Source organism: Ambystoma mexicanum, chromosome 1q (assembly GCF_040938575.1).
Source record: "Ambystoma mexicanum isolate Mex_15411 chromosome 1q, UKY_AmexF1_1, whole genome shotgun sequence".
Taxonomy (NCBI): Eukaryota; Metazoa; Chordata; class Amphibia; order Caudata; family Ambystomatidae; genus Ambystoma; species Ambystoma mexicanum.
The window spans coordinates 1,013,369,240-1,013,396,881 of record NC_090922.1 but is presented as its reverse complement, the minus strand read 5'-3'; the positions used below and the strand labels follow the sequence as shown (position 1 = coordinate 1,013,396,881).

Here is a 27,642-nt window from a genome sequence, read left to right as displayed (position 1 = left end):
TATTGTTTCCCAGAACAGTGGAGTGAAATTGACTTCACTTAGTCCTGTACATTTCTGCACCCAGCACACCCTATCTTACAATAGAGTGGTGGAGGGGTTAATTAGTATCCCCTATGTCTAGTTACTCATGTAACAGTCAAATATTACCCTTTCCTCTCAGAATGGCTGGTGGCAGTGGTTTTACAATGAACTACCATAATCGGTTTACCCCGACCGCGAACTGTTCGCAGCTTCGGTAATGTTAAATCGCAGGAGCCAAGTTTTTCAAGATGGCGCCATAGCCTCCTTTCTTAAAACAGCTCCCGGTCTTCTTTTTTCACCATTTCTTTGTCGAAAGGTCCTTCTCGAGTTTTTCTCTGCACGCCGATCCAGATTTGGTCTCTTTGTTCATTCACCTTTGGCGGGCATCAGGAGTGAAACCCGTCTCCAGAGTGTCTGGGGTAGGCAGGAAGTGAGGGAGGTGCCCGAAACTCCCTGTACTTAGTCTCCTAGGAGATCCAAATGCACTCTGTGGTGATTGGCTGGCTGGCTGTCCGGCAAGGATAGCCTCCAACAAGGACAGGCACCCTGCTGGGAGAGTGTCAGCTAGGCTGGAATGAATGGGAGAGAACTTAATAAAAGGCGAGTCTCTTGGCTTGGAAGGCAGAGTCGACCACTGGATGAAGGAACCAATGAAGAGCTTGAAGAAGACGGCTGCTGCAACTCCTGGACCATTGGTTTGCCCAGTGAAGCCCTGCTGCAGGTCTGAATCGCCAAGTTTGCATCGACAGAGAAGCCCTGCAAGGACGACTTCTCCCTTTGAGTTGGTAAGACCAATCAACTCCCAAGTAAGCCACCTGGACACCCATCTCGGAGATGGTTGAATTTCCTCAGAGTTGCTGCAGGAAACCGTAGAGCCAGGGAAATGGACACCAGATTGTGTGTGTTGCTTGTAAGCTGGCCTGTGGCTTTTGGAAGATCCATGCAGACTCCCACGAAGCAGGACTGACCAAGCCTGACCCCCCTCAGCCGATTGTGGGACCTCAGATGTGAGGAAAGTCCACCTTGACAGCCAGGAACCGCGCTTATTGCTATTTGCTGTACCGCAAGGAGCGAAATACGAAACAGCCACTGAAAGTAAAGTTTTCCGGTTGCCAGTTTTGCTGGTGCCAGTACAGTGCAGGAGTCCCCCGACATCCTCCCTCTTGTCCCCACGACTGAGGCCCAGGAACAGTGAGATCTGCAGAGCTGTACAGGAACAGAAGTCTTCAGCTGCATCTTTTTCTTCTTTACTAAGGTACTTTAAAACTAACCTAAGAGAAATTACCTGTTACTGTGGAAGTGCTTGTAACTTCTGCAACTCACAAGTCTAATCAGCTTGTGACCCTACATTTGATTCTTCTTGTTATCAAAGACTCCTAAGAACTTGTGCAAAGACTTTTCCATTCACTTACCTGAAATGCTGCATCATAGACAAAGACTTTGGCATATTGACTTTGGCTTAGCCTATTGAATTGAATGACTCTTCTCAGAGCTATCTGCAAGTATTTGCCCTGCTTATGACTATTTGTATTTCTTGTGTTCTAATAACTTTTGCCTTTTACTTACTATTTTATGAGTATTCTGTATGCCAACAGTAAGGTATTAATGTTCCCAGCACCCTTGTTACTGAAGTCACCTGTGGATATAGGTCGTGTCTGTGGGCCATCCCAAAAGGGCCTTGTCTGATCCAGAAACTCAGAGCGTACAGTATTGAAGTATATTTGTGTATTAGTATTCTATTGCTCCCTTCTGAAGAAGGCTTTATAACTGACTAATACATACATTATTAATTGTTTATGCAAGAAACCTTGAGTGTAAGAGTTTATTTGAATACCTATAACTATGAACCTTTGTGTAACTCCACCACTGCTCACATTTCCCCTCTTGAGATCAGCCTGGCTGCTCAACACGCTACCAAAACTGTGTAGTACAAGCTTATACCAAAGGTTGGGTTGCCTATACCTGTAGTCATAGTTGTTTGTAGTGTTCTCAGAGGGATCTATGCAAGTATTGTTGGTCTGCAGATAATTTTCTACTCAATTGCCCAAAAAGACCTGTACAGAGAGAGGGAAACTGTAGATGGAGTCCCTCAGCCAAGTGGTGGTCTTTTGGACTCCCAGTACTTACCTGTGTTGGTTCCGCAAACTCTATCAATCTCTTTTTTCCAGCACAACAAAACCCCTTCTTCCAGCATGTGCCATAATAGAATCAGGTGCTATGGGAAACTATATGGATTTCCACTATGCACGACAGGTAGGGGTACCAGTTATACCAAAGAAAATTCCTGAAATAGTCAATGCAGTCGATGGTATGGCACTTATATCAGGTTTGGTGACAGAGCAGACTGAATACATACATATGTCCATGGACTCGCGACGTCAGCAGCGCATCTATTTTGATTTGGTAACTGCCCCACAGTACAAGGTGATCCTTGGTTTGCCTTGGTTGCACACACATAATCCACAGATCGAATGGGAGCAACAAGAGGTGTCTTTTCTATCAGAATATTTTGAAGTTCATTGTTTTGGTCTTGATTCCGACGTGGTATATTCTCTCTGTGTAGGCATCCTTGAAACCATACCCTCTGTAAGTGCCATTGCCCGAAATCCAAATATTGAGATTCCTAGTGTGTACCAATTCTATGCGGATGTTTTTAACAAAAAGAAGGACGAACATCTGCCTCCTCATTGGCCTTAGGATACTCAGTAGTCGGGTTTATTCCTGGACTGTCAAGGAAGATGAGGTCCTACGAGACTATCTAGCAATCAGATTTATACGTCCCTCTAAATCCTTGGCTGCCTCTCTGTTGTTCTTTGTGCCAACAATGGAAGGGGCCTTGAGAGCCTGTATCGAGTGTAGGGCTCTCAACGTGATTACCATTAAGAACCAGTACCCCTTGCCACTCATTTCCGTCCTATTTGATCAATTAGGAACCTACAACTTGGTTTTGAATACGTGACCAAGATGAATGGAAGACTGCGTTCAAGACACAATATGGGTTATTTTAGTACTTGGTGATGCCTTTTGGACTGTGTAATGACCCAGCCTCATTTCAATATTTCATGAACGATGTCTTCCAAAACATGTTAGACCATTATGTTGTTGTCTATTTTGACGACATCCTCATCTATTCTGGTTCCTACGATCAACACCTCATACATGTTCGCTCTGTTTTGCAAAGATTAAGAGAAAATCACCTCTATGCCAAAATGGAAAAATGAGCATTCAATACGACAGAAGTGAAATTCTGAGAAGGGAGTTAGAATGAATCAATCTAAGGTGAGAGCTGTACTGAACTGGCCCGTCCCAACTTCTATAAAAACCTTTCAATAATTTCTTGGATTTGCTAACTTTTATAGACGATTTTTGAATTCTTTCTCTTTTATTGTCTCGCCATTGACCGGTCTTACTAGTACGAAAGTACAGTTCAAATGGAATCCAGATGCCCAGAATGCATTTGAGACACTTAAGCTTGCATTCACTACAGCTCCAATTCTGCAACATCCAGGCCCCCCTACAGCCATTCCTAGTAGAAGCGTATGACTCTTGTATAGCCATTGGGGCGGTCGTATCACAGAAAATCCCTGGTACTGGCAAAATATATCCCATTGACTTCTATTCATGAAAACTCAATCCGTCCAAAAGAAATTACAGTCACAGAATGCAAACTGTTGGCCATTAAAGATGCCTTCAGGGAATGGAGACATCTTTTGCTGAGTGCTGGTCACATCGTCACCATCTAGACCGACCACCAAAACCTATTGGCACTCAAAACTGTCAAGTGTGTAATGGGTCAACAGGCTCGTGGGCACTCTTTCTTTTCCTTGTTTGATTTTGTTGTTACCTTTCGACATGCCATTCCACATTCTAAAGCTGACGTGCTTTCTCGATTGGGCGAGACCATACTGTTCAGGAAAGAGATCACGCAACTTTTGATGCCTCATCAAGTGGCTTGTGGTTGTACACCGCAAGCCTCTCTTAGGGACAGGTTAATGGAATGGGTTATACTGAATCCTGATACATTAGGTGACTTGAACGCCGACATCATCAACGTTTTTCCCTAAGTCCAGAGAAAGATCTATATACCTATAGAGGAAACTCAGTTGAGTGCTCTGCAATGGTGTCACAACTCCCTCGTTGCGGTCCATCCATGGAAAAAAAGACTTTGGAACTACTACGAAGGTGGTGTTGGTGGACTTCCATGTCCCGTGATTTTGTGGAGTATACCTCTACATTTGCTATTTGTACTCAATGCAAGAGCCAGACATGCAAGCACGTAAGACTACTCCACCCTCTTCCGGTCCTTCACAAACCTTGGCTCATGATATCAATGGACTTCAACGTGGAATTCCCTCCTGTGCAAAACCATGACACCATATGTGTTGTCATAAATGACTTCACCAAGATGGGCATATACGTCCCTTTCAAAGGGATTCTGTCTGCCACTGCACTGGCAGATGTGTTTCTTAAACATGTGTTCCATTTCTTGAGTTGCCTTCAATCATCATTTCCGATAATGGTGTCAGTCTAGAAAAATGGATACCTCTCATGATTGATGGCAAACGTATTTTGGTGGCCCTGGGCCAACCGTCTCATGCACGATATGATAGACATATAGGTTTCCAAGTTTACCAATGAATGACCATTTAGATGTAACAAGGATCGCCATTTTGTTTTCTAACAATTGCTCATTGCTTTCTGTTCTTATTGCTTCGCAGCACATTTTCTGCTTACACTGCTCGACTGTTAAACATTGTTGTCTGAACGTGAAAGGATAAGGCCGCAGGGCCGCGAGGCTAACAAGAGTTCATTGAAACACAACGTGTGCAGCGCCAGGGAGGAATGCCCAGCTCCCTCCCGAATGTAGCCTTGAAGCAGAGCTGCAGGACATTTAATCATTTCACAGCTGCCAGCCAGTCTCGTTATATGGTAGAATATGTTAGAATAAAGCAGATAAAAGCTTGAATTATGCTCTTCTTACGGCCCCCCTTTTCTGAGCCCTGTAGAGCGTGTCGGCTCCCAGGACACGAATAGCACCTCATAGATAGCAATGTCTGGAATGTGACTCTTCCCCCGTATGTAGCTCGCTTCCAAGAACAGAAGCACTGTCTTCTGTTCAACAACTAAAAGATGCCTCCGCACTTGCAAATTGCATATTGTTACTAGAATAGATATTTGAAGGTGTCATAATTGTCGAAAGTGTCCATCATCACACCGAGTTCAAAGAAACCCAATAAAGGGGGGTGTTAAACATGTCATAGCTGATTGTATGATATGCATTTTGTATATATGTATCTGATGTACGTAATTCACTCTCTTGCGTCCCTCGAGGTCTAGAGATACACGTCGCGGGGCGTGAGACCGAGTTGGCCAACTGAGACTATTTGCTTTGCAATAAACCTTAGCTTTGGGAATACAACCTTGTGTCTGACGTATCTATCGTGTGTGGTGACTTGCCTTGTTTCCATAGATGCAAGGGACCCCTAGGGGCCCCTTTCAATGGTTTAAGTACAAACATGTGTAGCTTGCTTCCCAAGTCCATTATCATGATAAAAATGGCGTCATTAAATTTGTCCCTGAGATAGATATCTGGTGAGCTGATTATTAAAGTGGTCACATAGGTGTAATTTACTGTTTCAATATGTGATCACTTTTAATGCGAGAAACCTCTGAGATGGCATCATATTGAATGGGAGGGACACTGGGTGTAGACTTTACTTCCATGGACTGCCCGCTTCATTAATATGCCCAATGACTACTGAGGAGAAGGTCTACTGTGATTTCACTTTGGGAACATCGTGCAATCATATTAATTGATCAATTAGATTGGGGAAATCATACACACCTCAAAAAGGTGGGGTTTCTGTTATACAAAGGTTCAAACATAGAAAGGGGGCATGGACGGACTCACTTGCTCACTCACTGACTGATGGAGAGAAAGAAGAATTGATAACAACCGGAAGGAGAAGGAATAGATTTCTCTCCTTTTGGAGCCATTCAGGCTTAATGCCAGCGCCCTAAAAGTAAGGCCTAGCATGAGCTAAAGCCCCACGCCGTCTTCAGTGGAACAGACAGCAGACAGTGGGTGGAACAAAGATGATCCCATTTTGCTGACTGATGCCCACCTGTTCCTAGAGGGGGAGAATTGAACGGTCCTTAAGAGGGTGCGATAAATCCCCAAAAAATGCATTTGCGAGTATGATCTAAAGGGCAAGTAATCCTGAGAGGAAAGATCCTAAGAAGGGAATTATATTAAATCCTGGCCCTGTTCTTTGTTAGTACTGAAGGTCCAATAGTTTGTTGCAGTTGAGTTTAAAATGCTGTTGGAATTCAGACATGTCTTTTGAGTAAGGGGTGTGGTATTTTGAATAAAGGGGAAGTAGCGAAAATTGAGTACTACGGGATATTTTAATAAATGTGTTGTTTTCACAAATAAAACATTCCTCCTGGACTCCCATGCATTCAATCCATGTTGCCTCAGTGCTCAGGGTGAATTAAATGCATAGCTTCTTCTGGTGATGTTTGTTTTACCAAGTCTCTATATGTATAACTGTAGCATTGAAGAGTGAAGTGACTAGTGTTTCGATTATTTCTTATCATTGCTCTTTTATAAAGAATTTATAAAGAAACAATTTGTTTATCTTTAATCTGATTCAATTATTTCTATTTGGTTAATAAATATACTTCTGTGCAACCATGTGTGTTCTTTGTCCTGAAAGGGGAGGGAACCAGCATGGAATCAATGTTATTAATTTAGAGATCCCAAATTCATAAAAAGAAGTTGATTAAATAAAATAGAATTGTGTGCAACTTGTTTGTCGTGGGTGGAAAGGTCCCCTGAATTAGATGCCACGTGATTAAAACATCCTACAAATGGCCCTCCTCTATGGTGGGTGGTGCCAGGTAGGGAATACAGGTATGTTTGTGTCAGGTCCAGACTATAGGTCTTACAATGACCCCTGGAAAGGAGAGTGGGCTAATTCAGAAATTCTGACGCCCTGGCTCATAAAGAATTCATGCCAGACGGAAAAGAGGGTTTATGATTAGTAAGAAATGTTTTCCATAAATAAAGAGGGCTTACTGTTAGGATCCCTAAAAAATCCACAATGGACACTTCTGTGTCCCTTTGGAGTAGATATGCTGACACCCCAGGGCATAGCCTATCTAATGTTTAACAGTGATTTATTTTATAGGCTGCAGTGCGCCCCTTCCTTTCCAGCTAGTTGGAGGGTGGGGTTGGTTTGTTCCCATGGGTACTTCCCCTGGCCTGCAGTGAGGGAATTACACCTTTGGCTTGACTAGGAATCGAAATCAGAGGCTACATCAGGGAAAACAAAAGGCAATAGGAACAAGAGGAAACAGCAGAGTTGTTTTGTTTCTTTTTTAACAGAGTTCAACTATCAACACACTGAACAAACACAAAGCAGACACAGGTCCACACATTTATACAGCAAGTTTATGCTAGTTCTCAAAACACTCCAAACACCCTCCAATAATCAACCTTGTCCTTATGTAGAGCCTTGATCTTCCGTGGATACATTTGGCATCTCTCATTGGCAGAACTAATACAACAAATGAACCAGAGAGTACTTTGATTGGGTGACCAAACCCTATGAAGAAGGCTAAGATTGGTCCAGAGATTCTTGGCTTCTTACTGGAACATAAATAAACCAGGGAGATGCAGAAACCCAATGCAAGGTGGACTTGGAACTCGACAGTGTACTTAATAAACTTGCAAGTTAGGATGTATTGTGTCACAAATATTTAGGGACCCATATTTCACATTTATTGAAGTTTGTCTAGGATTATTCTTGAGCCAGCCCTGTGTAGGAACTGACATTGTTATGGGAGAGCTTGAACTTGCAGGATGAGTACATGACAATGTTTCCATCTTTGTCTCTGTGCTCCTAAGCAATGGATTATTCAGTTATTTATTTATTGTACACCGTAGACCAATGCTCTTTTGATCGCATACAATAAATAAGAAATCGGATTCGATAGGAAGCAGTGAGCTTCATACAATGGGGTGAGTTTGAGTGACATTCTGACCAGGTTGTCAGAGGGAGTAAGTGGAACAGTCACTGGGGACAATACATGGTAGGACATACATAGATTAAGGACAACCAACATTAAACATTTTTAAGTGCAGGTAGGCCAACTGCGATAGGTATACAATAAATAGAATGCTATAACAGAAATAGTATCCCTTATTTGTAGAATAAGGTTGAGTGTCTAAAAAAGTAATCCTGCCTTACTTGGTATCAAAACGTGCAAAGTCCTTCTGTTCTTTAATTCTTTCCTCTAATTTGTTCTTCTAGTTTTCCTTTACTCAATAGCTCACTGAAGCTGTTCGCTTAGCAACACCATGGTGCTCCTGCAGACATTTGTTTCGCTCAGTCACCTTGACACTTTTGATAAAAGGGCCCAGACAGGCATCTTTGTATTTGCTACAATAGTTTTCATTATCTGTTAGGATTTGATGAATATTGTGACATCTGAACCAGAGGTTCACGTCATTATTTTAAACTAATTTTCATACATTTTTTTGCAAGTCAAATTGAAAAAAGGGTAATAAAACGAGTAATACATTACATATACAGGTATAATTTAGATAAGACACTGGACAAGGCTATGACTAAGGTACTGAAGACCGTATTATGGGGTCTGTGAAATAAGGTAACAATTGTGGATCGAGAAAAATGGCATATTTCCTTGAATTGCTGTTTTCAATAAATGCACCAAAGAACGGGCCCAAGAGTGTGCATCACAAGTGAGGCAACCTCCCCCAACTACTGTCTATGAGACACACAGATGATAACTGTCCCTAATTAGAAGCAAACTCCGACCCTTAGGTCCATGAGACACCTCATGAGCAGTTTGATGTTCCCACAAAAGAAATGCGAATTATTAGTAGCCCTTCCTGGTCCCATATGCTATGCATGTGTAGGACTTATGTGTTTTAATTATCCAGCAAAGCGTCTGTTTATCTAGGAGGGCCCCACGGAGCTAGTGATAAAAACTTGATAGAGAAATTATGACGTGGCACCACCTCCTTCAGATATAGCAAACAAGAGGCATGATCTAATATAAACAACCTCTCATCGTTACATGTACTGTTTTTTTATTCTATTCAAGATGATGTATAGTTGAGGGACAGACCTCTCGCTATCCCTTTTAGATAGGCGGTACACCAGCGTTCTACCTAGGGAAAGCTTACCTTGACAGGGTCAGGGTGTGCTTCCAATTAGGGACAGTTATCATCTGTGTGTCTCATAGACAGTAGTTGGGTGAGGTTGCCTCACGTGTGATACATACTCCCATATACCCGTTCCTTTGTGATAAAAATGTTGACTATAATGGGAGGAATGTAATAGCTGGATACCATACATTCTGTTACGCCCTTTGGTGTTTGTGTTTAATAAATGCACTACATTCCTGGTGAACCTTTGTCCACATTTCATATTGTACTGCGCTGACTTCCAGTGCGTTTATTCTGAGCCATGCAGAGAATCCATTGGAAATAACACAACATTGTTCTGCTGCCATTGGATTCCCATGATGCAGTGCTGCGCACAGGAATCCAGACAGAAGACGGTGTCAGTGCCCGGTACCCCATCATGTGTTGAATCTGCCTTGCTCCACAGTAATATAGGGAATCAGTAATAGTGCCCTCCATGAAAAGAAAATGCTGTCTGTCACTGCTGCTAATTCTGGATGGAGCAAACCTCTCTGCAGGAATCAGAATATTGATGCCTGCAGATGTGCTTTGGGATCCCCATACATAGCGTGAAAATGTGAAGTATGGTTCCTACTCTGTTGTGTGGAATCCAGATGAGAATGGGGCACAATTGCACAATACCACAGAAATAAAAAAAAATTGCAGGTTTCACTCACTTTGCATCATTTTCGATTTAAGGGATTGCCTGTGACATCAAAAAGGATCTATCAAGAAGTAATTTAGTGGAAGATGAAAGCACGCCTTCACAGTAGCATTTCCATGACCTCTAATCCGTCTGCTCAAAGTATTCAGCTCTCCAAGAAGCTCATATCCTGTATGGATTCTGCTTCCTGTCCAAGGGCACCTCAAGCACACATTTACTCTTGTTCCTCATTTTTTCCCGAAGATGTTCAAATCTATCAACCTGTATATCTCTATCTTCTATATGTTTTCTTTTTCTCCTGTTGCCAATTGGAGGATGGAAGCCTCCTACCCCACTTTCATGTCTACCTCCCAAACTGATCTCATGCTCACAGTTAGGAGAATGACTGTCTTATCCAAACAGCTTGATCCTTGCCTTGGCAAACAATGCCAATATCCTCAAACTCACATCAGCCCTAACCTCTCTGGTTCATAGCCCTCAGGAAGCTGGCCTTTTTCCTCACTCTCTGAAGAAAACACAATATTGCCTCTCCTTAAGAAAGGTAATGACAAACCTAAAATTCCAGCAAAATAACATACTATTTCTAATATGGATCCTTGTTTCAATTAAGTAAAGCACACAGGTTCAAGCTTGTACTGAGAAGAATATTTGTTGCAATATAGATTTTTTAAAACCTTTTTACATACTGTTCTTGAAGTTAGAATAAACTAATATAGACTGTCTTTTGGTTTTCAGCTTGAAAGCATTAGCTTCACTCTACATGGAATAGACTGCCGCAAGGCTCCAGTGTCAATGGATAGCACAGTTGGAAAAAGTACTTTCTTTGTAGTCACCTGGCAGAATAATACTCCTCTCATTAAGGTATATGACCCACATGGAAAGGAATATCCTCAATCAAACTTCTCCATTGATACAACATTCAAAACAGCTCGACTAAAGATACCGGGAATTGCAAAGGTAGACCATTTTCATTTTGACTGCATTATTCATTTGACTGTTGATACAATTCATAGATGTTTCATTGTTTCCAGCATAAACAGGAATCCTGTAGCCCTTAACAATGTTTTGGTTGACCGGCCATCCATCACAGAAAGGAAATGGCCTGATAACTTGCCAGTAATCTTCAGTACTCCAAGTCCACACCTTCTTCGTCACAGTCTTCCCCATTCGTTCCTCACAAGACCCATTGCAGTTTTAAAGTGCTTGGTAATCCAACAGGAATTCTCTGTTAGTTAGAGGATCATGTTCCCCAGCTTGTGGGAGGAATACAAAAAAATTGGACGAGCAAAACATTTTTGCCAGACTCACCAGATAGAAGGAGGAGAAGGAGGTAATGCCAAATTTCCACTGGCTCCTGGGTCTCCATTCACATCCTGAATGAAGCAAGGTGAAATTAGAGGGATGTGGACTAGAAGGCAATGTCTTGAGCAATTATTGTTGGCCCAGGTAGTATAGGCATCCCTCAATCTACTCCTCTTGTACTGCTGGGCAATTATACAGTGCAAGGAATGGAAAGGGTTGCTTGGTGGAACCTGCACACCCTAAGCTTTTAGATGGGCATCTACCAACAACAGGATGACATCATAGACATCACAAGCCTTGCTTGTGTTATCTCTCAGATGTCAGAATTAATTCTTTGGTGGTATATATTTAAGCTCTTGATAGTTACACATCCACAATTTGGTTAGATTTCCTCAAGTCAATTCAGTAATCAATATTTAATATTTATTAACCGATCAATCTGTGTATATGCAGCTGGAAGGTATAAACAATCATACAAAATCCGAAACTCAGACCATATTTTTATAAAGTCCTCAACAACATCTTAAAGCTAAATTTTAAATGATTCCCTTTCTTAAAATAAGTAACGTATTAACTAATGTTACTACTTTCATGTTGTAAATATTTCTGCTGAAATGCCACATTTGTATATGAGTTACTTTAGATCCCAGGGACATATTTTAGTATCCGTCTACTTTCTGTGTGGGTAAGAATAACTCTGCTAAACAACATTACACCGTAACCTGCAAGAAATGTACACGATTTCAAGCAATCCCTAACTATCTATGCAGGCCAAATATTAATCATTCACCCTGTACCTATTATAAATGTGTCACAAGGCCTACCACCAGGCTTTGTCAGGAGAGGGATGGATAACTACCCCAACTGGTGGCAGAGTACATGCAGGCCCCTTCCCTACCAAAAGAGGTGCCGCCAGCAAGCCCAGCCAGTGCTGCATGAGCCACCACTGGGAGCCACCATGGTAAGATATGGGGAAGCGTAAACCGGCCCTGTAAGGCGAACCCCAGAGCGACAGAGCGGGATGCCGGCAACATTATCACACTGGCAGCCAGAAGACCATTGCCGCAGATTACCAACATACACTTCAGGATGTAGCAACTAGGACACCACCAGCCCCAGTGAATGGGATGCCACAGGAGAGCTGATAGCTGGCGCGGCATCCCAGATAGAAACATTGCCCCAGATGGCAACTCCAGACACCCCACCACTAACCCACCAGGGAAGTTATAAGTGAAAGCAAGAGGCAGGGTTTACAAGCCTCCCTAGGCCCTTCCCCGTCACACCTCTGGAAGGAAGATAATTAATTGGACAGATCAGTAACCAGGGGGGTAACAGGAGGGTGTGGGGTATTTAATGAGGTAAGTGTAAATGAGTTGGTGTGGGTTATTTGGTTGAGGACAGGAGGTGGAATAGGACGTCAGAGAGACCAAAGGAGGCGCTTGCATAAGGAGTGCAGAGGTCATTGGAGAGAGGGGTCTCTGGAGTGTGTGTGTCTGAGAATAATGAGCAGGTGAACTAGCAGTAGAATAGGAGTAGACAGGCGGTCGTGGTAGCTGGGAGGGGAGGTAGTGGTAGTTGGAAGTGGAGATAGTGGTAGTGGGAGTAGCTTAGTAGTAGTTAGAGGGAGACATAGTAAGTAACAGTAGCAGTAGCAGCCATAAAAGAATAAATAGTAAGGATAGATGAGGTAAAAGAATATTAGGGGTGTTAATAAAGTGGTAGTAGTGGTAGTAGAGTAGGATGATTAGTAGTAGTAGTAGCAGTAGTAGCAGAGAGGCAGGGCCAGTGAGATGGAGTAGTAGAATAAGGAGTGGTGCTAAGAACAGAGATGTGGTAGCAGCAGAAGTGGGATAGTAGTGGTATGGAGGTGGCATAGGTGAAAGAGAGGTGAAGGTGCCATTGGAGGTAATACGTGGTAGCAACAGTCGTGAGTGAAAGAATTGAGAAGTAGGAAGAGAAGTCATATCAAAGGACAGTCATTTGACGGGAGGAGGACATCATCTGCCCATTGCAAGGAAGGGCCGTGTGATACTGTGTGTGCAAGGAGAGTGGGTGACATCGTGTGGAAAAAGGCATCATCCCAAAAGACTCCCTTAGAACACTAAGCAGGCTAGTGCGGGACAGCTAGAAGGCCCCTAATGAGTCAGGTAGTCATTGTACTATGGAAAACAGCATTAGTCCCAGGTAGAAGGTCAAACAGACAGGTGGCACTGTGCAACAGAATTAACATCTATTAGGGACGCCTGGTTTAGGGAGGCAGGGAAAAGGCTGGGCAAGTGGAGAGTGTGAGGGACACCCTTGAACCCATACATGGCATCAGTGTGGTTATTTGTGGTGGGCGCTCTGTCACAAGTAGTGATATGGTATATGATATGATAGGTTATTTATAACGCGCTTAACACCCGGAGGCTTCTATGCGTGGACCCGGGGATCAAACCTGTGTTGATCCGTGTCGTCTTGCTTCCAAGGCGAGCACGTTGCCCCTGAGCTATCCTCCCAGGACGAGGGTATATATTTCAATAGTGTATCATTGCTAACCTTCACCTGGTTGAAAAACAAATATAACATTGTGCACAATGATGGGGGAGGCTATGGGATGGGGAAAGACTATAACACGTATTTATTTATTTATTTGTTGGGCATTTGTATGGTGCCTATACACAGGTGTTTCAGGCGCCACAACACAAAAAGGGGGGGGTGCATGGGAAATCATAGGAATACAACAACAACAAAATGGTTATGTTGGTCTTGTGACAATTCTACCGTGCAAGTGCATGAACAAGATGAAAGTGCAAGTGGGAGGGGGTAGGAGGAGTAGTGTAGAAGTGCAGTGCCCCCTTGGGTGGGGTCAGCAAGTGCTGCTTGGGCTGAGGCTGCAAGTGCCATGGGAAAGAGGGGGTAGTGCAGTGGACGGGAGCGCTACATTAGGATAGTCCGGGAAAGAGAGTCAAAAGCAAGTGCTGGCAGAGGATGCTGGGGGGCCCTTTTATGAATCTGAAGGGAACAGGCCCCAGTCTAGCAGCAGATGGAGAGTTTAGCAAGGGAGGGTGAGAGGGAAGGAAGAGGAGAATAGGAAGGCCTTGAGAGGTTTCCGGAATTTAAGAAGATCTCAGGAGGGGAGGGAGGCTGTTCCAGAGGGAGGCGCTACCCGAGGAGAGGGATATACCTCCAACTCTCTGCTTGGAGAAACGTTTGACCTGCAGAGAGAAACATTTGACAGGTCATTAGCACAGTAAACAAACAAAGACAATAGGACAAGCAAATGCACCAATCCTACCAGTCCCATTATCATCCAAGTTAGTTCTCCAGAAAGTGTTTTCACTAACAGAAGGAAGCAAGGGATGGACTAACCGAGGCAGAATCAAGGAATCAACAGAGCAGTTGAGAGGCTTAGATAATGTGAACATCATCAGAATGTACGTTCAACAGGAGCACAGCTGGAGATCTACCAATACCTTAAACTAGACAGGATCTGCCTTTCCCTCCCTAACCTCCATCCCCTGCTGGTAACCCTCTGAATCCACTCCCATGTCCTAACAAGTGTACCCTTAAGATTCTATCCTTGCAATTGGATTTATCGTATTGTACCCTAATACTGTATACTTATTTATAGGCCATGCTCTGATGATTCACAGCTGGGTTTCTGCTATTTAAAATCCAGCATATACATACTGCACAAATCATATCTAGTAACATAATTTGTTTCCCTTTCAGCCAGGTGACTGGATATACAGCCTTTGCAACACTGAGTCACCACTGGAGATAATAAGTCTTACAGTTACCTCTCATGTGGTTAACGAGAGTATTCCGCCTCTGACTGCAAAGATCCATATGAGCAGAGACATTAATACTTTCCCAAGTCCAATGGTTGTCTACGCAGACGTCAGCCAAGGATTTTCGCCAGTCATTGGGGCAAATGTCATCGCTATTATTGAGCCACACCTTGGAGAACCAGTGATTTTACCTCTTGACGACAATGGTGCAGGTGATGATATTCTGACAATACCTTCTTTCTTGCTTTTAATTGTGAATTTGCATCATTGAATTTGATGCTGCTTTCTTTATCTTTTGACATAGACTGATGACAAAGGTGTTTTACTTGATGTAAAGTTGGTTGAAGTCTCTAAATCCATTTGTAACATCTGTAAGGGCGCAGAAGTAGACGTGGGACCCAAGGGTGGCTTGCTTGTTGGCATAAACCTTTATTTAACAGAAATATAGGGAAGAACCCTATTCGTCCCAATAAATAAGAGGGGTCTCCCTGCCTCAAATAAAACTAAGGATGATGTCAGAATGTGCGTCAAAATCAAAAAGTCCACTGTCCTCTGTCCCAAACCGATTTCCGTCCTTCACCCGTCAAAAGAAAACTATAGAATAGGTTACACCCTGATTCCAGAAGCATGGCTCCCTCCTTCTGGATGGGTTTCGATAATTTGTCAATGATTGGGGAATATCCTCCTTCCCCTGGCCCTCACTAGGCTTTTCTGTATATTTGCACAGGTGGGGACGGGGGAGTCCTCCCTTCCTCATGCATTCTCATGTGATTCTTTACAGTTCAACAAAGGTGGGGGAAATGTCTCCCTTCCACAGGCCTTTTCTAGGCTCTCCTTTAATAATCTCAACTATGTTTTGATTTTTAGCCCAGGATATCTCTGTCCTCCTCTAGTCTTCTCTTGACTTTTACCCAAGTATATTTCACTTTTGCCCTGGTCTTCTTCTGATTTTTGCCAAAGGATATCTCTCTTTCCCCCGGACTTCTCTTCTTTACAGTTCAACAAAGATGGGAGACATATTTCCCTTTCCCCTGGCATTTCTGAGACTCTCCTTCAATAATCTCAATGATGTCTTAATGTTTACCAGCGTATATATCGTTCCTCCTCAGGTCTTCTCCTGACTTTTGCCAAAGGATGTTTCTCTCTTCTCCAGACCTTCCCTTGACATTTACCAAAGGATATCTTGCGCTTAGCCCTGGTCTTCTCTTCTCATTATGTGGGCCCAAGACCCCATTCTCAGGTTTATAATGTCTCTAAATCAGGCCTTGTTCACAATCCTAGCAGGCATTGTCTCACATGTACAATTCTCTCAAAATATGTGTCCCATACAATTGTCTCTCTTCTGGTTTCTCTGGGATTTTCTCTCACAGAGTATGTCTCTGTTTCGTTTTTCTGCTCAATCCCACTGGGATGAGGAGGATAATTCAGCACTTCCACCCAACCACAGTCTCCAGTGCCTTTCCAGTCCCCCTACGCTTACCTTTAAACTTGGTCTGTGAGGGTTTCGGTCCTCGGCAGCAGCAGCAAGTTTTTCTGGCTTCCCCTTTGTTCTCGCGGTCAGCTCTTGGTTTTCGGCAGCTCCGCTACACTGCTTTCTCCCCAAACATTGGGTCTCGCCTGGTCCTTACGGTGGGCTTCGTTCCTGCCACCAGACATCAGGTATCCCAGCCTTCAGGTTAGTTCAAACTCTTCTCCACCTTTTCAGGCTCTGACTTTCTTCTCCAGGTGTCTGTGTCTGCAGCGCGTCCTCTCTGCGTGGCCTCTACTCCGAGCTCGATGCTCCTCTGGGGCAGGACAGACCCCGAGGAAAATCATACAACTGTTTTTATGGTTAGTCATCTCTGAAATCTCAGATAGTCTGTATGTTTGCCTTGGTCCCACATAGGACGCCTCATTGCCCTTCTCTTCTTCGTGTCAGTACTTGTGGAGCCATCTACTCCTATACTTTCCTCACTCTTCCTCGTTACACTATTGTGACGCAGCTACTCTGCATGAAGTAAATAACAGAAGAAAGAGGAGACATAGAGGATGGGGGTGCTTGTGCCCTGTCTGTGCTGTGTGGTGGATAATGTAGGGGAAAATGGTGGTTGACATACCGATTTCTCCGTTGATTGTCTTCCCTTCTCCCACAGAGGGCGCCCCCTCACATGGGATCCTCCCACTGAGTACCAACCCCAGGGGGACCTTTCAATAGTGGCATCATCTCCCTGGCCCCATGGGAAGGGTCCCCCTTCTGGGGAGAAGTGACGACACCAAGTGATTCATCACACATCATTGTAGAAAATATGTTATGATGGGGTTTTGTAGGTAACAAATCCTAATGCTTAAATATTACTTGTTTGAATAGCGTGATATACAACACACTATTGTTACGTGAAACAGTATTGAGCAAATATATCTAAAGTATCAAAGGAATTCTCCACTTCTTGAAATACATTTATATCTACATATATTACAGGTAGGCGATGCCAAATCAAAGTTATGGTCAGACTGGATTCTCAATATAAACAACACATTTTCAGTGGGTAGTACCTTTGCCCATTTTCTGGGGCTTGGAAATGCCCAGGTCACGGCAAAGGGGCCACTAGCCATGTCCAGCGACTATTTTCTTTGGAGGAACAGTGGTAGTGGCCATAGACTTTGGGTTCATTTAGAGGCCTTGCCCCTGGTCAAGGTAGACACTGGGTGCTAGCGGGTCTTCTGGGTTCCTCTGATGCTTCAGATGTATCTAGTGAGTGATTCTGGTGTTCTCTGAGGCAGAAGGCCAAAGCCACAACTGACCTAATTGGCTATTTTGCATGACAGTAGGCCAAACCCAGTGGGTTAATTGAGTGGTTTGGGGGTTCCTCAGGAATGGCAGAAAGTCTTGCCCTAATCAAACTAGTAGCTATGCCCAGTAGTCACAGTGTGTGGTTCGGGGTCCACCAGTCGGAGCCACAGGTCATGCTGCTGGTAATATGGGGAGCCCTGGGCATGACCTAGTGGAGCATGACTGAAGGGCATGTAAGGTAGGCTGTGTAGGCACAATCCCCTGAATCATAAAAAATGATTGATAAAACATTGAACTTCAGTGATAAAGCATTAGTTAAAGTGACATTATTGTTAGAGTTCCTTAACAAAAATTACCATTCAGTGAAAGCACTATACTTAAGGGATTTTATGGTTGTTAACAAAGACTCCAAAACATTTTCTAGTTATGGTTTTTAAGCATTCATCACTGTGAAGGCACCATTGTAATATAACAATAACTCAGCCACCTCCATGGACGGTTTATAACTGAACATATATCCACTGCGACTGGGTCAAGTTCACAAACCTGCCAGGGTGCTACATGGTGACCCCTCCCAGAAGTGATATGACAGTGTTTTGTGGCCTCAGTCACTAATCCCCATGAGTGTGCTTTGTCTATCTAAGACTGATGGTACCCCTGTCTCTTCCACAATACTTTTCAGCATTATTTCAGGCACCTGGGCACAGCCAAGTAAATCTGGACTGGAACCAGGTGAATAGAATGGAATGGGATTTTTCACCCTGCCCACCTCTACCTTATCCTCTTCTTCTCCCAGTCTGTACCCATCTGAACCCTCCATGTAAGGGTTGTCCACTTCCTGGTGCGGGCTGCGACCATTATGGCCCCCCATTCAAACAGTTTACCATGTCACCTCCACCTGCGCCATCCTCTTCTGTTGGCGATCCTTGATGCACAGTGTTTCCTGTGGGGCATATTTTCTGGGCAGGACAGGAAACATGCTGCGAAAACTTGACACAGATGGCAGGATTTGAGGAGGTATACTTACAATTCACAAATGTGAAATTATTTGGAGCGTAATGAATGTTTCTGGACCTACGAGAACATTTAATTAACTAGTTACAAAAAGACGCCTTTGCAATATATATACCTATCAATTGCAAACATCGCTTGTTGGTGGTCATTGAACTCACTATGTAAACAATTGCAAAAATGCACAACAATTGAAAAGACAGCAATTTTTTTAGTATGGGAAAACGAATACCCTTCTATTTGCAAATTAAAAAGGGCAAGACAAAGGGAAAAGCATTGATTTGTAAATTATGTTTACAATCAGTAAAAATGACAAGCATGCATAGGTATGGAACAAAGGTGAAGGTATACACTTTGCAAACATTAGGGAAAGCGCATTTAAGAAAGCATCTACAATATTGAAGGTATATAGAGACATATCTCCAATTTATTTTATTGTATTTAAACATTTGTGACAGTGCACCAAGCCCATGGGTATCTAAGCACTAGTTACAGTAGAATAAACAGGTACAGATGATATGGTAGGCACACGTTTGGGGGTTGAATGTCAGAGAAATGTGATAGTGTCAATTAAAGAGGTGAGTTTTGAGCCTCTTCCTGAAACTGTTGTAGGATGGCTTGTCACAAAGCTGAGGTGGGAGGTTATTCCAGAGTATGGATGCACAGACTGGGAAGCTTGCCCACCTGGCTCTCTTGAGGTCAAATCTCGGGGTGGTGAGGCAGTGATTGTAAGCTGTTCTTAGTGGTCGTGCTTGGGTATGCTTTTTGAGTTTTTGAACCAGGTAGGGAGGGGCGTTGATGCTCAAGCAGCAATTTATTTATTTATTTATTTATTTAGATTTATAAAGCACCGAGGGGCCCAGAGGCACTGTGACGTTGTTACGGTATATTCAATTTAAGACAGATACTTCAGAATACAGAATTACAGGTGCAAGACAATGTTGTGGAAGTATTCCATGGTTACAGAGGAGCAGCCTTAGAAACAGTCAGGTACAGTCTAGTTGAATAGCTTGGTTATTAGCACCTTTCTGAACGCCGTGAGAGAGTCTTTGTTTCTTAGTCTGAGTGGGAGGGCGTTCCAAGCATTTGATGCTAGCTCTTCAAAGCTGGTGCCGCCGGCTTTAGCTCTATTGAATGCCGGGATTGAGAGTAGGTGAGAGTATTGGTCTCGTTTTGGTCTGTGGACGGGCACCTGATGTATTCGTTCAGCTAGGTAGGATGGGGCGGCCGGAGAGAGGAATCTGTGTGTGATAGTGAGGGCCTTGAATATTATGCGCTCTTTAGCCAATGGGCATCTTTTCTCGCATGAGAGATGTGCTCCCTCCTAGGGATACTTGGGGCCGCTCTAAGGGCGTTGTTTTGCATGGTTTGCAGTTTGTTGATGTTATTGGCAGATGTGCCTAGGAGTAGGATGTTACAGTAGTCTATCTTTGCGCCAATGGTAGCTCCTGCATTGTTGAGGTGGTTTTTTGGCGATAGGTGGGGTTTCACTGCGTTTATGATTTTTGTCATAAGAGCAGCAAATGATGAAATGGTGCTGACTTGTCTTTCCATTGATAAGGTGGAGTCAAAGTATACACCAAGGGTTTTTAATGCAGCAGAGACTTTAATAACAGTGTTCTCAATAGTGAAGGAGCTATATTTGCTGTCTAGTTTTTTTAGTGACTCTTTGGGGTCTACCAGAACAATTTCTGTTTTTTCCCCGTTTAGACATAGGCCATTCACTGCCATCCAGGCCTGGATTGCATCATATGTCTTCTGGAGAGTGCTGGGGTCTGGCTCATAGTCGCCTGTTAGGGGGAGAAGAATTTGTATGTTGTCGGCATAGTTGGTGAAGGCTATGCCGAACTCTTCTAGGTCGCTAAACAGGGCAAGGGTGAAGAGATTATAGAGAGTAGGGAAGGTGCAGGATCCTTGTGGGACTCCACACCCAATGTGGGATGGAGTGGCTGATGCCCGATCAGAAAAGACCCTCATGGCTCTGCCCTTCAAGAAGGATGTAATCCAGGTGGCTGCTTCTTGGGAAAAATGTGCAGTGTCAGAAAGGTGTTAACACAAGATCTTGTGGTCTACCAGGTTGACGGCAGCCGAGAGATCCGGGAGTAGGAGGAGTGAGGATTTACCCTTGTCCATGACTTCAAGTAGCTGATTCTTAAGGTCAAGCAGTGATGATTCTGTGCCGTAACGAGGACGGAAGACAGATTGTCTTTTGCCGAGGATGTTGTGTGCGTCCAAGTAGGACTGGATCTGCAGATAGGCAACCTTGTCCAGAAGTTTCAGCAAGAACGGAACAGTGGTAATTGGACGGTAGTTGATGGAGGAGTCAGGGTAGGTTTCTTTAGCAGCGGCCAAACCCAGGCTTCCTTAAGGGATAGTGGGACGGTACTTGCGGCGAAGGAGGCATTGATAAAGGTAGTGATAAAATGGGGCCAGAGCTGATGCACAATCTTTTACTAGACTAGCTTGGCATATGTCACCTTTACAGAGCGATGGTTCAATATGCTTCATGATCAGCAGGACTTCAGGTATTGTTACTTCCCTAAAAGTAAAGGGTTTAGTTATATTTATGCCAAGTGAGCCACCTGAGGCTGGCAAGGTGGCAGAGGGCCTTGATATAGGCAAGGCGACCTTAGGCAAGTTGTCAAATTGTGTGTTGAATGTTGTTACACCATGTTTCGTGTTTCTCAGTTGGTTGTGTGGAGATGGGGGGGATAGTCAGCTCATTATAAATGGCGAATAATTATTTGGATTGGGAGTTAGCTTTCTCAATTCTAATATTGAAGGCAGATGCTTTGGCTGTGGAAATAGCTTTTTTGTATGGTCTTGCAACTGCCACGGAGGTATCTCGTGTAGACATGGAAAGCCTTGTTTGCTTCGCGGTCAGTGCTGCCCGTTTGGCGGTTCATATATCTAGAAGCTCTTGAGTGAACCACACATTAGCATGAAGTGTAAGCTTGCACTTTTCTTCTGGGGCTACAGTGTCTACTACCTCTTTAAGTGTGGCATTGTAGAGCTTTACTAGTTCTGTAGGGTTGTTTGATGTAGGATGTGTTAGAGCTGAGGTTTTAAGGAGAGGGATAATTCTGTCCAAGTCTTTGCCATATTAGCTGGCACATGTGGGCTAAGATTACCTCCTATTTTAGAGGGTATAAGGAAGTGCAGTAGATGGTGGTCGGTCCAAGGGCGTGGAGTGTTGGAGTGTTGGAGCTGATGTCAGCAGCAAAGTTGTGATCCGCTATCCAGTCTAATATGCAACCTTTAGTGTGGGTTGGGCTGTTGACTAGTTGGGTGAAGCCTAGATAGATCTAGGAGGGCTTTGGCGAGAGCTTTACCTTTCTTGTCTTTGGGGTCTTTGAAGCCAAGATTAATGTCTCCTAGGAGAATGGCTCTAGCGTTAGTTTTAAGGTTGTCACCTAGGATGTGTGTGATGTTGGATTGGAAACCGAGAGCGGGGCCTGGAGGGCAGTAGACAATGTGTAGAGTTATAGTGTCATTTGGCAAAAGAGATATTTTTACTGATAAGGTGTCAAAGTTGTCTACCTTAGCAGTTTTTATTTGCCTGGAGTTGAGGGTTTCCTTGAGGATTAGGGTGACACCTCCTCCTTTACTGGAGGTTCTATCTTGGCGGAGGATTATATAGCCTGGTGGTAAGGCTTGGCAGATGGCTGGTCCAGAGGCTTAATGTAACCAGGTCTCTGTAATGGCTAGGATATCTAGATCCAGATCTTTGATAAGGTCATGAATCTCTGTTGCATGAGCTGACAAGGACTATGCATTGATGAGTGCACATTAGATTTGGGTAGTAGGGATGTTCCCTAATTTAGTTTTCGTGGAGATGTTATTATTGGTGGAGGTGCTGAGGGTTTTCGGCATAGGGGTAGAGGCTGATGAGGGCGAGTGCTGAGGTTGCTTTCCTAACAGTTTTTTGGGAGTAGCTGAGATGTGGGCAGAGCGGGAACCAAGACTTAGGTTTCTCAGATAGAGTGGCATGGGGTGTGTAAGGGCTTGTACATCCCAAGGTGATTTGGGCGTAGTGGTAGTGTGGCTAGGTGCATGAGCTGGAGTGGCAATCTTGGCACTTGGGTTAGGTGTGCCTATAAGAAGTGCAGTTAGGAAGGGTGTAGGTGGTATATTGTAGGAGCATGGCAGTGTGGGCGACATGTTGTAAGAAATTGCTACTGAAATGATGCAAGAGCAGTTCTAATCAATTACAGTGGGCTAATGCTAATATGAACTGTAGTAGTGCAAGTCAGATATAGTGGCCTAGTACTGGCAAGAATTGAAATAGTACAATCAATTATGAAGGACTACTACTAAATAAGAACAGAGGAGCCGGGGCAGCCAAATAAGTTTGGCTGGTGCTAGGCAGAACTTAGCGGCTATACATTCAAGTAAGGTGGGCTAGTGCTAGACGGCCTCTACAATGTGTATACAATGTGGATACAATGTGTAGTTCCTGTTGATCGGCTGTATTACAAATGCTGATTAGCGGGCTGCTAGGAGCAGCATGCTAGTTAGCAAAGTGGTAGTCGTTTGCACAGTTGTCCTAAAGGTATGGCAGGTACAATTTCTAGTATCTTGGAGTCACAATATTATGATGGGTGCAGCAATGAGTGAAGTTGATTCAGTCTTTTATAGGGAGCCAGAGGGTGGCTTTTCTTGCTTCAGTGATGTGATCATGCTTCCCAATGTCTACAGCAGTCCCCAAAGCGTTATTCTGGGTGGTTTGCAGTCTGCACAGGTTTTTGGACGTGGTGCTGTAGAACAATGAGTTGCAATAGTTATGTTTTGAGCAAATTCAAGTCTGTTCTGGGGGGACAAAAGGGGTTTGCTGGCAGTGATAAGCTTAGTGGCTTATTCAGAAAAGGAGGAAATGTGGCTTGCATCTCGATTCATGTTTAGGGAGGAATCGAGGTAGACTCCTAGTGTTTTCACTGAGTTGGCCACTGGAATAGTGTAGCCATCGATGGTGAAGGCTTTGTACGATTGGCGTAGTTTGGCTAGGCGAGTGGGGGAGCTGATGAGGAGACGCTCTGTCTTATCATCGTTAAGACAGAGGTTGTGCGTGGCCATCCACAATTGTATGGACTCGTATGTAGAGTTTACTCTGAGGGAGTCCTGTTTGTGGTTGCCAGTGAGGGGGACGAGGATTTGGCATTGATGGTGTATGAGATGCCCAGCGAGTCAAGTTGGTTAAACAGTGGCTTTGTGTAAATGTTACAAAGGTGGGGGAGACACAGGAGTCTTGAAGCACTCCACACAGCGTTGGAGTGGGGCATGCAGCTGCTTCACCGGCGAAGACCTGTGAGGTTCTGTCGGCCAGGAATGAGGCAATCCAGTTGGCAGCATCCAGAGAGAAGTGAGCTGAAGAAGTGAAGTGGTGACAGAGAGTTGGGTGATCAACAAGGTCAAAGGCTCCAGAAAGGTCTAGAAGTCGGAGGAGGGAGAGGTTGCCTAGGCCGTTAGCATCAACCAACTGGTCCTTGAGGTCAAAAAGGGCTGTTTCGGTACCATGTTTAGGACAGAATCCCAATTGCCGAATGCACAGAATGTGATGTAGTTCTAGGAATTCCTAGATTTGTAGGTAGGCAACTGTGTCGATGAGTTATAGGAGAAATGGGACAGTGGTGATAGGTCGATAGTTGGCTGAGATGTCAGGTTCAAGGGCCGTTTTCCTTAGTAAGGGGGAGATCCATGATTCTTTGAGGGCAGATGACACTGTGCAAGTGGCAAAGGAGGAGTTGATAAAGGCAGAGGTAAGTGGGAGAAGCGGTTCAGAGCATTCCTTTACGATCGATGCTGGGCAGGTATCTTCCTTGCAGCAAAACGGTGCAAGGCCTTCAATAACGTTGCAGAGAGAGGACACAGAGATGGGGTGTAAATTGAAAGGGGGGATGTTTCTAGGTACCTCATCTAGAGGGATGTTGGGTGGGGGAAGTGTGATGCTAGAAAGCTTGGATTTTATCTTAGCTTGCAGAAGTGCAGTTTTGTTAGTGAAGGTGTATTGGACGATGTTACACCAAGAGTTAATTTTAATGATGGTGGAAGTTGGCAAACCAGGAGTCTCTAGTTCTCTGAGGATAGCAAAGAGTTTGTGGGAGCTGGATGAAGCCTTGGTGACTCTGTCATTAAAGTCAGCCGATTTGGCAGCGTGAATTTTTTGTCTGTAAAGGAGAGAGATCTTGCCGAAGTGGGCTATGTTGGCTGGTGTAGGTTCTTTGTGCCAGGCAGCTTCGGCTGCTCTTTTGGTTGCAGAGGTGTCTCTAAGATCCTCGGTATACCAGGAGTTGATGTGTTTTTTTTGGCTTTCCAGGATTTACGGGGGGCCAGAAGGTCTGTGGTGTTGCTAAGCAAAGTGTTATAGTGTTGTACCAAGGAAGCTGTGTCGTTGGTAGAGGGGATAGAGTGCCACAGGAGGGGATGACCTGCGCACTAGTCAGGTTGCAGGTGCTATGGGTGAGAGATGGGGAGGATACCATGGTGGGTCTGGTATAGGGGGCTTTGTTTTGGCAAGGAGATGGAATGTGATGGAGCTCGTGTGGTGGTCTGACCATGGACATAGGCGGTTAGATTCGATGGTAATGTCTCTTTTGTGATCCAGAATCCAGTCATGTGTACAGGCATGGGAGTGGGTAAGGTTAGTGACCCATTGCGTGCAGTCCAAGGCTGTCATGAGCTGGGCAGTATGGTGGCTTCTAGGTCTGAGTGATCATTGTACCCAGGGTTGAGGTCACCTAGGATTAAAAATTGGCAGGTGGTCTTGAGGCTGGAGAAGATTTGGCTAGAAGAGTTCATTGTCGAAAGGGCCTGGTGATGGTGGAGTTAGGCAAGCGTTTAAGTTTGGCAAACATGGTTTCACAGTTTGTTAGCGAGGTTGCGCTGATGGAATTAAGAGGAATAATGTCCTTGTAAATGAGGGCTACACCACCTCCTTTTTCTCAGATCTGTCGCAGCGTAATTTGGCATATCCCCTAGCGATGGCAATAGAGAGAGAAGCACCAGAGGCATGTGTGAGCCAGGTTTCTGTGAGTACGAGCATGTCCAGGTCATTAGAAGTGGTTAAATCTAGGATGTCATGAGCGTGTGCTACCAAGGACCTGGTGTTCAGGAGGACACAGTGGAGAGGTATAGCTTGTGCTATTCTGGCCTGGGTATTGGTGGTCGCTGAAGTTGTGTGTGGGAGGGCAGGTGATGGGTAAAGCCGAGGCTGGTGAGCTGTACAATACTTGAGGTGGATGTTTCGATGTCTCTTTGTAGGGGCAGTGAATAGTTGACGGGTGCATCAGTTTGTGTTTCTAGGTGTGGGTGGGTTTGCAAAGTGCACACGGAATGGTCTTGGGTGCGAGCTGCACTGATGGGCAGGTCCGAGCTGTTGAACGTTTGGCAGGTTGAGGCCATAATGGTGTGGACAGCCTGGTTTTCCCTGTAGATGAAGTAATTTAATTAAATTGAACATTACCTTAGCATGAGGTGGCATAATTAGAAACGTCAGAAAACAAAGGAATGAGAGGAGAGTAGTGATAGGATGTAGGAATGGGAGAAGAGACAAGAAAAGCTGGGAGTGATGAAGTGGGGATGGTGTGTACTGGTATCAATGGGAGCGGAGAGAGGGAGGTGGTGACATGAGTTAGGCTGGTAGGCCACTTGCAGCTTTCAGCAGGGAGGAGTTCCAAGTAACCTTTAGGAGATGCCTTGCATCAATGTCCGGTGACTGGCATTCTTTCACGTGTTTCTAGATCGGCAACTGTATGGCCGATGCATGAATAGAGCGGTTGGTATTAACATTTGACAGATTTGCATTTATTGAAATAGTTTTCATCTGGGTACAAAGAACATTTTTTTGCCAAGGTGTTTGCATATATACCAAACTGCAGAGGTTGTTGTGCGTTTCTCATATAAGGGCTACACAAATTAGCATGATGCACCAAGGGGTGATCATTTAATAGCATAGAGTTGGAAGGAATGTACTGGGCATGATGGATTTCCAGGCCCGTAACACAGCTCCTCTCTGGGAACGTCATATAGAGAGGAGCATTTTTTGAATGTGCATTTAAAGTAATTGTTGCAAACTGTCTTCCATTCTTATCTCTGGCAATTTGGAAAGAATTGTGGGTCACGTTGCAAAGTTCGTTTTGTCCTCTACCTGCAAAATGTATCTGCAGGTCATACCAGAATGTATACTGTAGGATTATTGCACGATCAGAGTTGTAAATTGGTGATGTGAGTAGAGTAGCCAGATCAGAAGTGGTGTGCGATTTATGCATGGATGTGTCTAAGCAAATATGATGTGCGTTTTCTCTAATGGATAGACAGACATCAGTAGTGGACTTGAAGATAATGCTGTGCATTTAACTAAATGGAGAATTGTAAGGAGGTACACTGTTTGTTGAGATATCTAAGAATAGAAACCATTATTTGAAGAGGGTATTACTGTCCATTGGTTGTCATTACTTTGGCATACTATTGATGTGGTAGGCTTCATAGATCTGTGGGCAAGCAGTACCTCAAAGTCAGGTTGCACAGTTTCCTCTGCATGCTATTTTTTAAATACTTCAGTTGCCCGTTTTGTGCCAGGTTTTGGAGACCATTCAGTCTTGCCTTCAGCAATATGTGCCAAAGTATCTGCATTTATTTTGTGGTATGCCATCTGCTGGAGGCTGTGCAGCATTGCTGCATAGTGAGTTTTCTTGAAGCCAATCCACTGTATAGGAGGAACGAAGGACATTGAAAGACATGCTTATGCTTCCATTTTTATATAGTGCTGTGATGTATCGGTTTGTTGGCAGAGTTATGCTGCCAAGAGTGCATGCACTGGACTGAGTAATGGCAACACATGGTAATAGCAGTGGTGCTGAAACCGTTTTGAATGTGTGAGTGCTGGGCA

General features: G+C 44.2%; 1 protein-coding gene across 1 annotated transcript in view; it reads left to right on the top strand.

Annotated features, from left to right (window-relative positions):
* Positions 1-27,642, top strand: part of LOC138559855 (calcium-activated chloride channel regulator 1-like) — a 603,377-nt gene that overhangs the window by 471,359 nt on the left and 104,376 nt on the right. The window contains exons 10-11 of the mRNA XM_069642742.1: positions 10,638-10,859; positions 14,919-15,189. Of these exons, the coding sequence (XP_069498843.1) occupies positions 10,638-10,859; positions 14,919-15,189 (493 nt within the window). The remainder of the gene's footprint in view (positions 1-10,637; positions 10,860-14,918; positions 15,190-27,642) is intronic.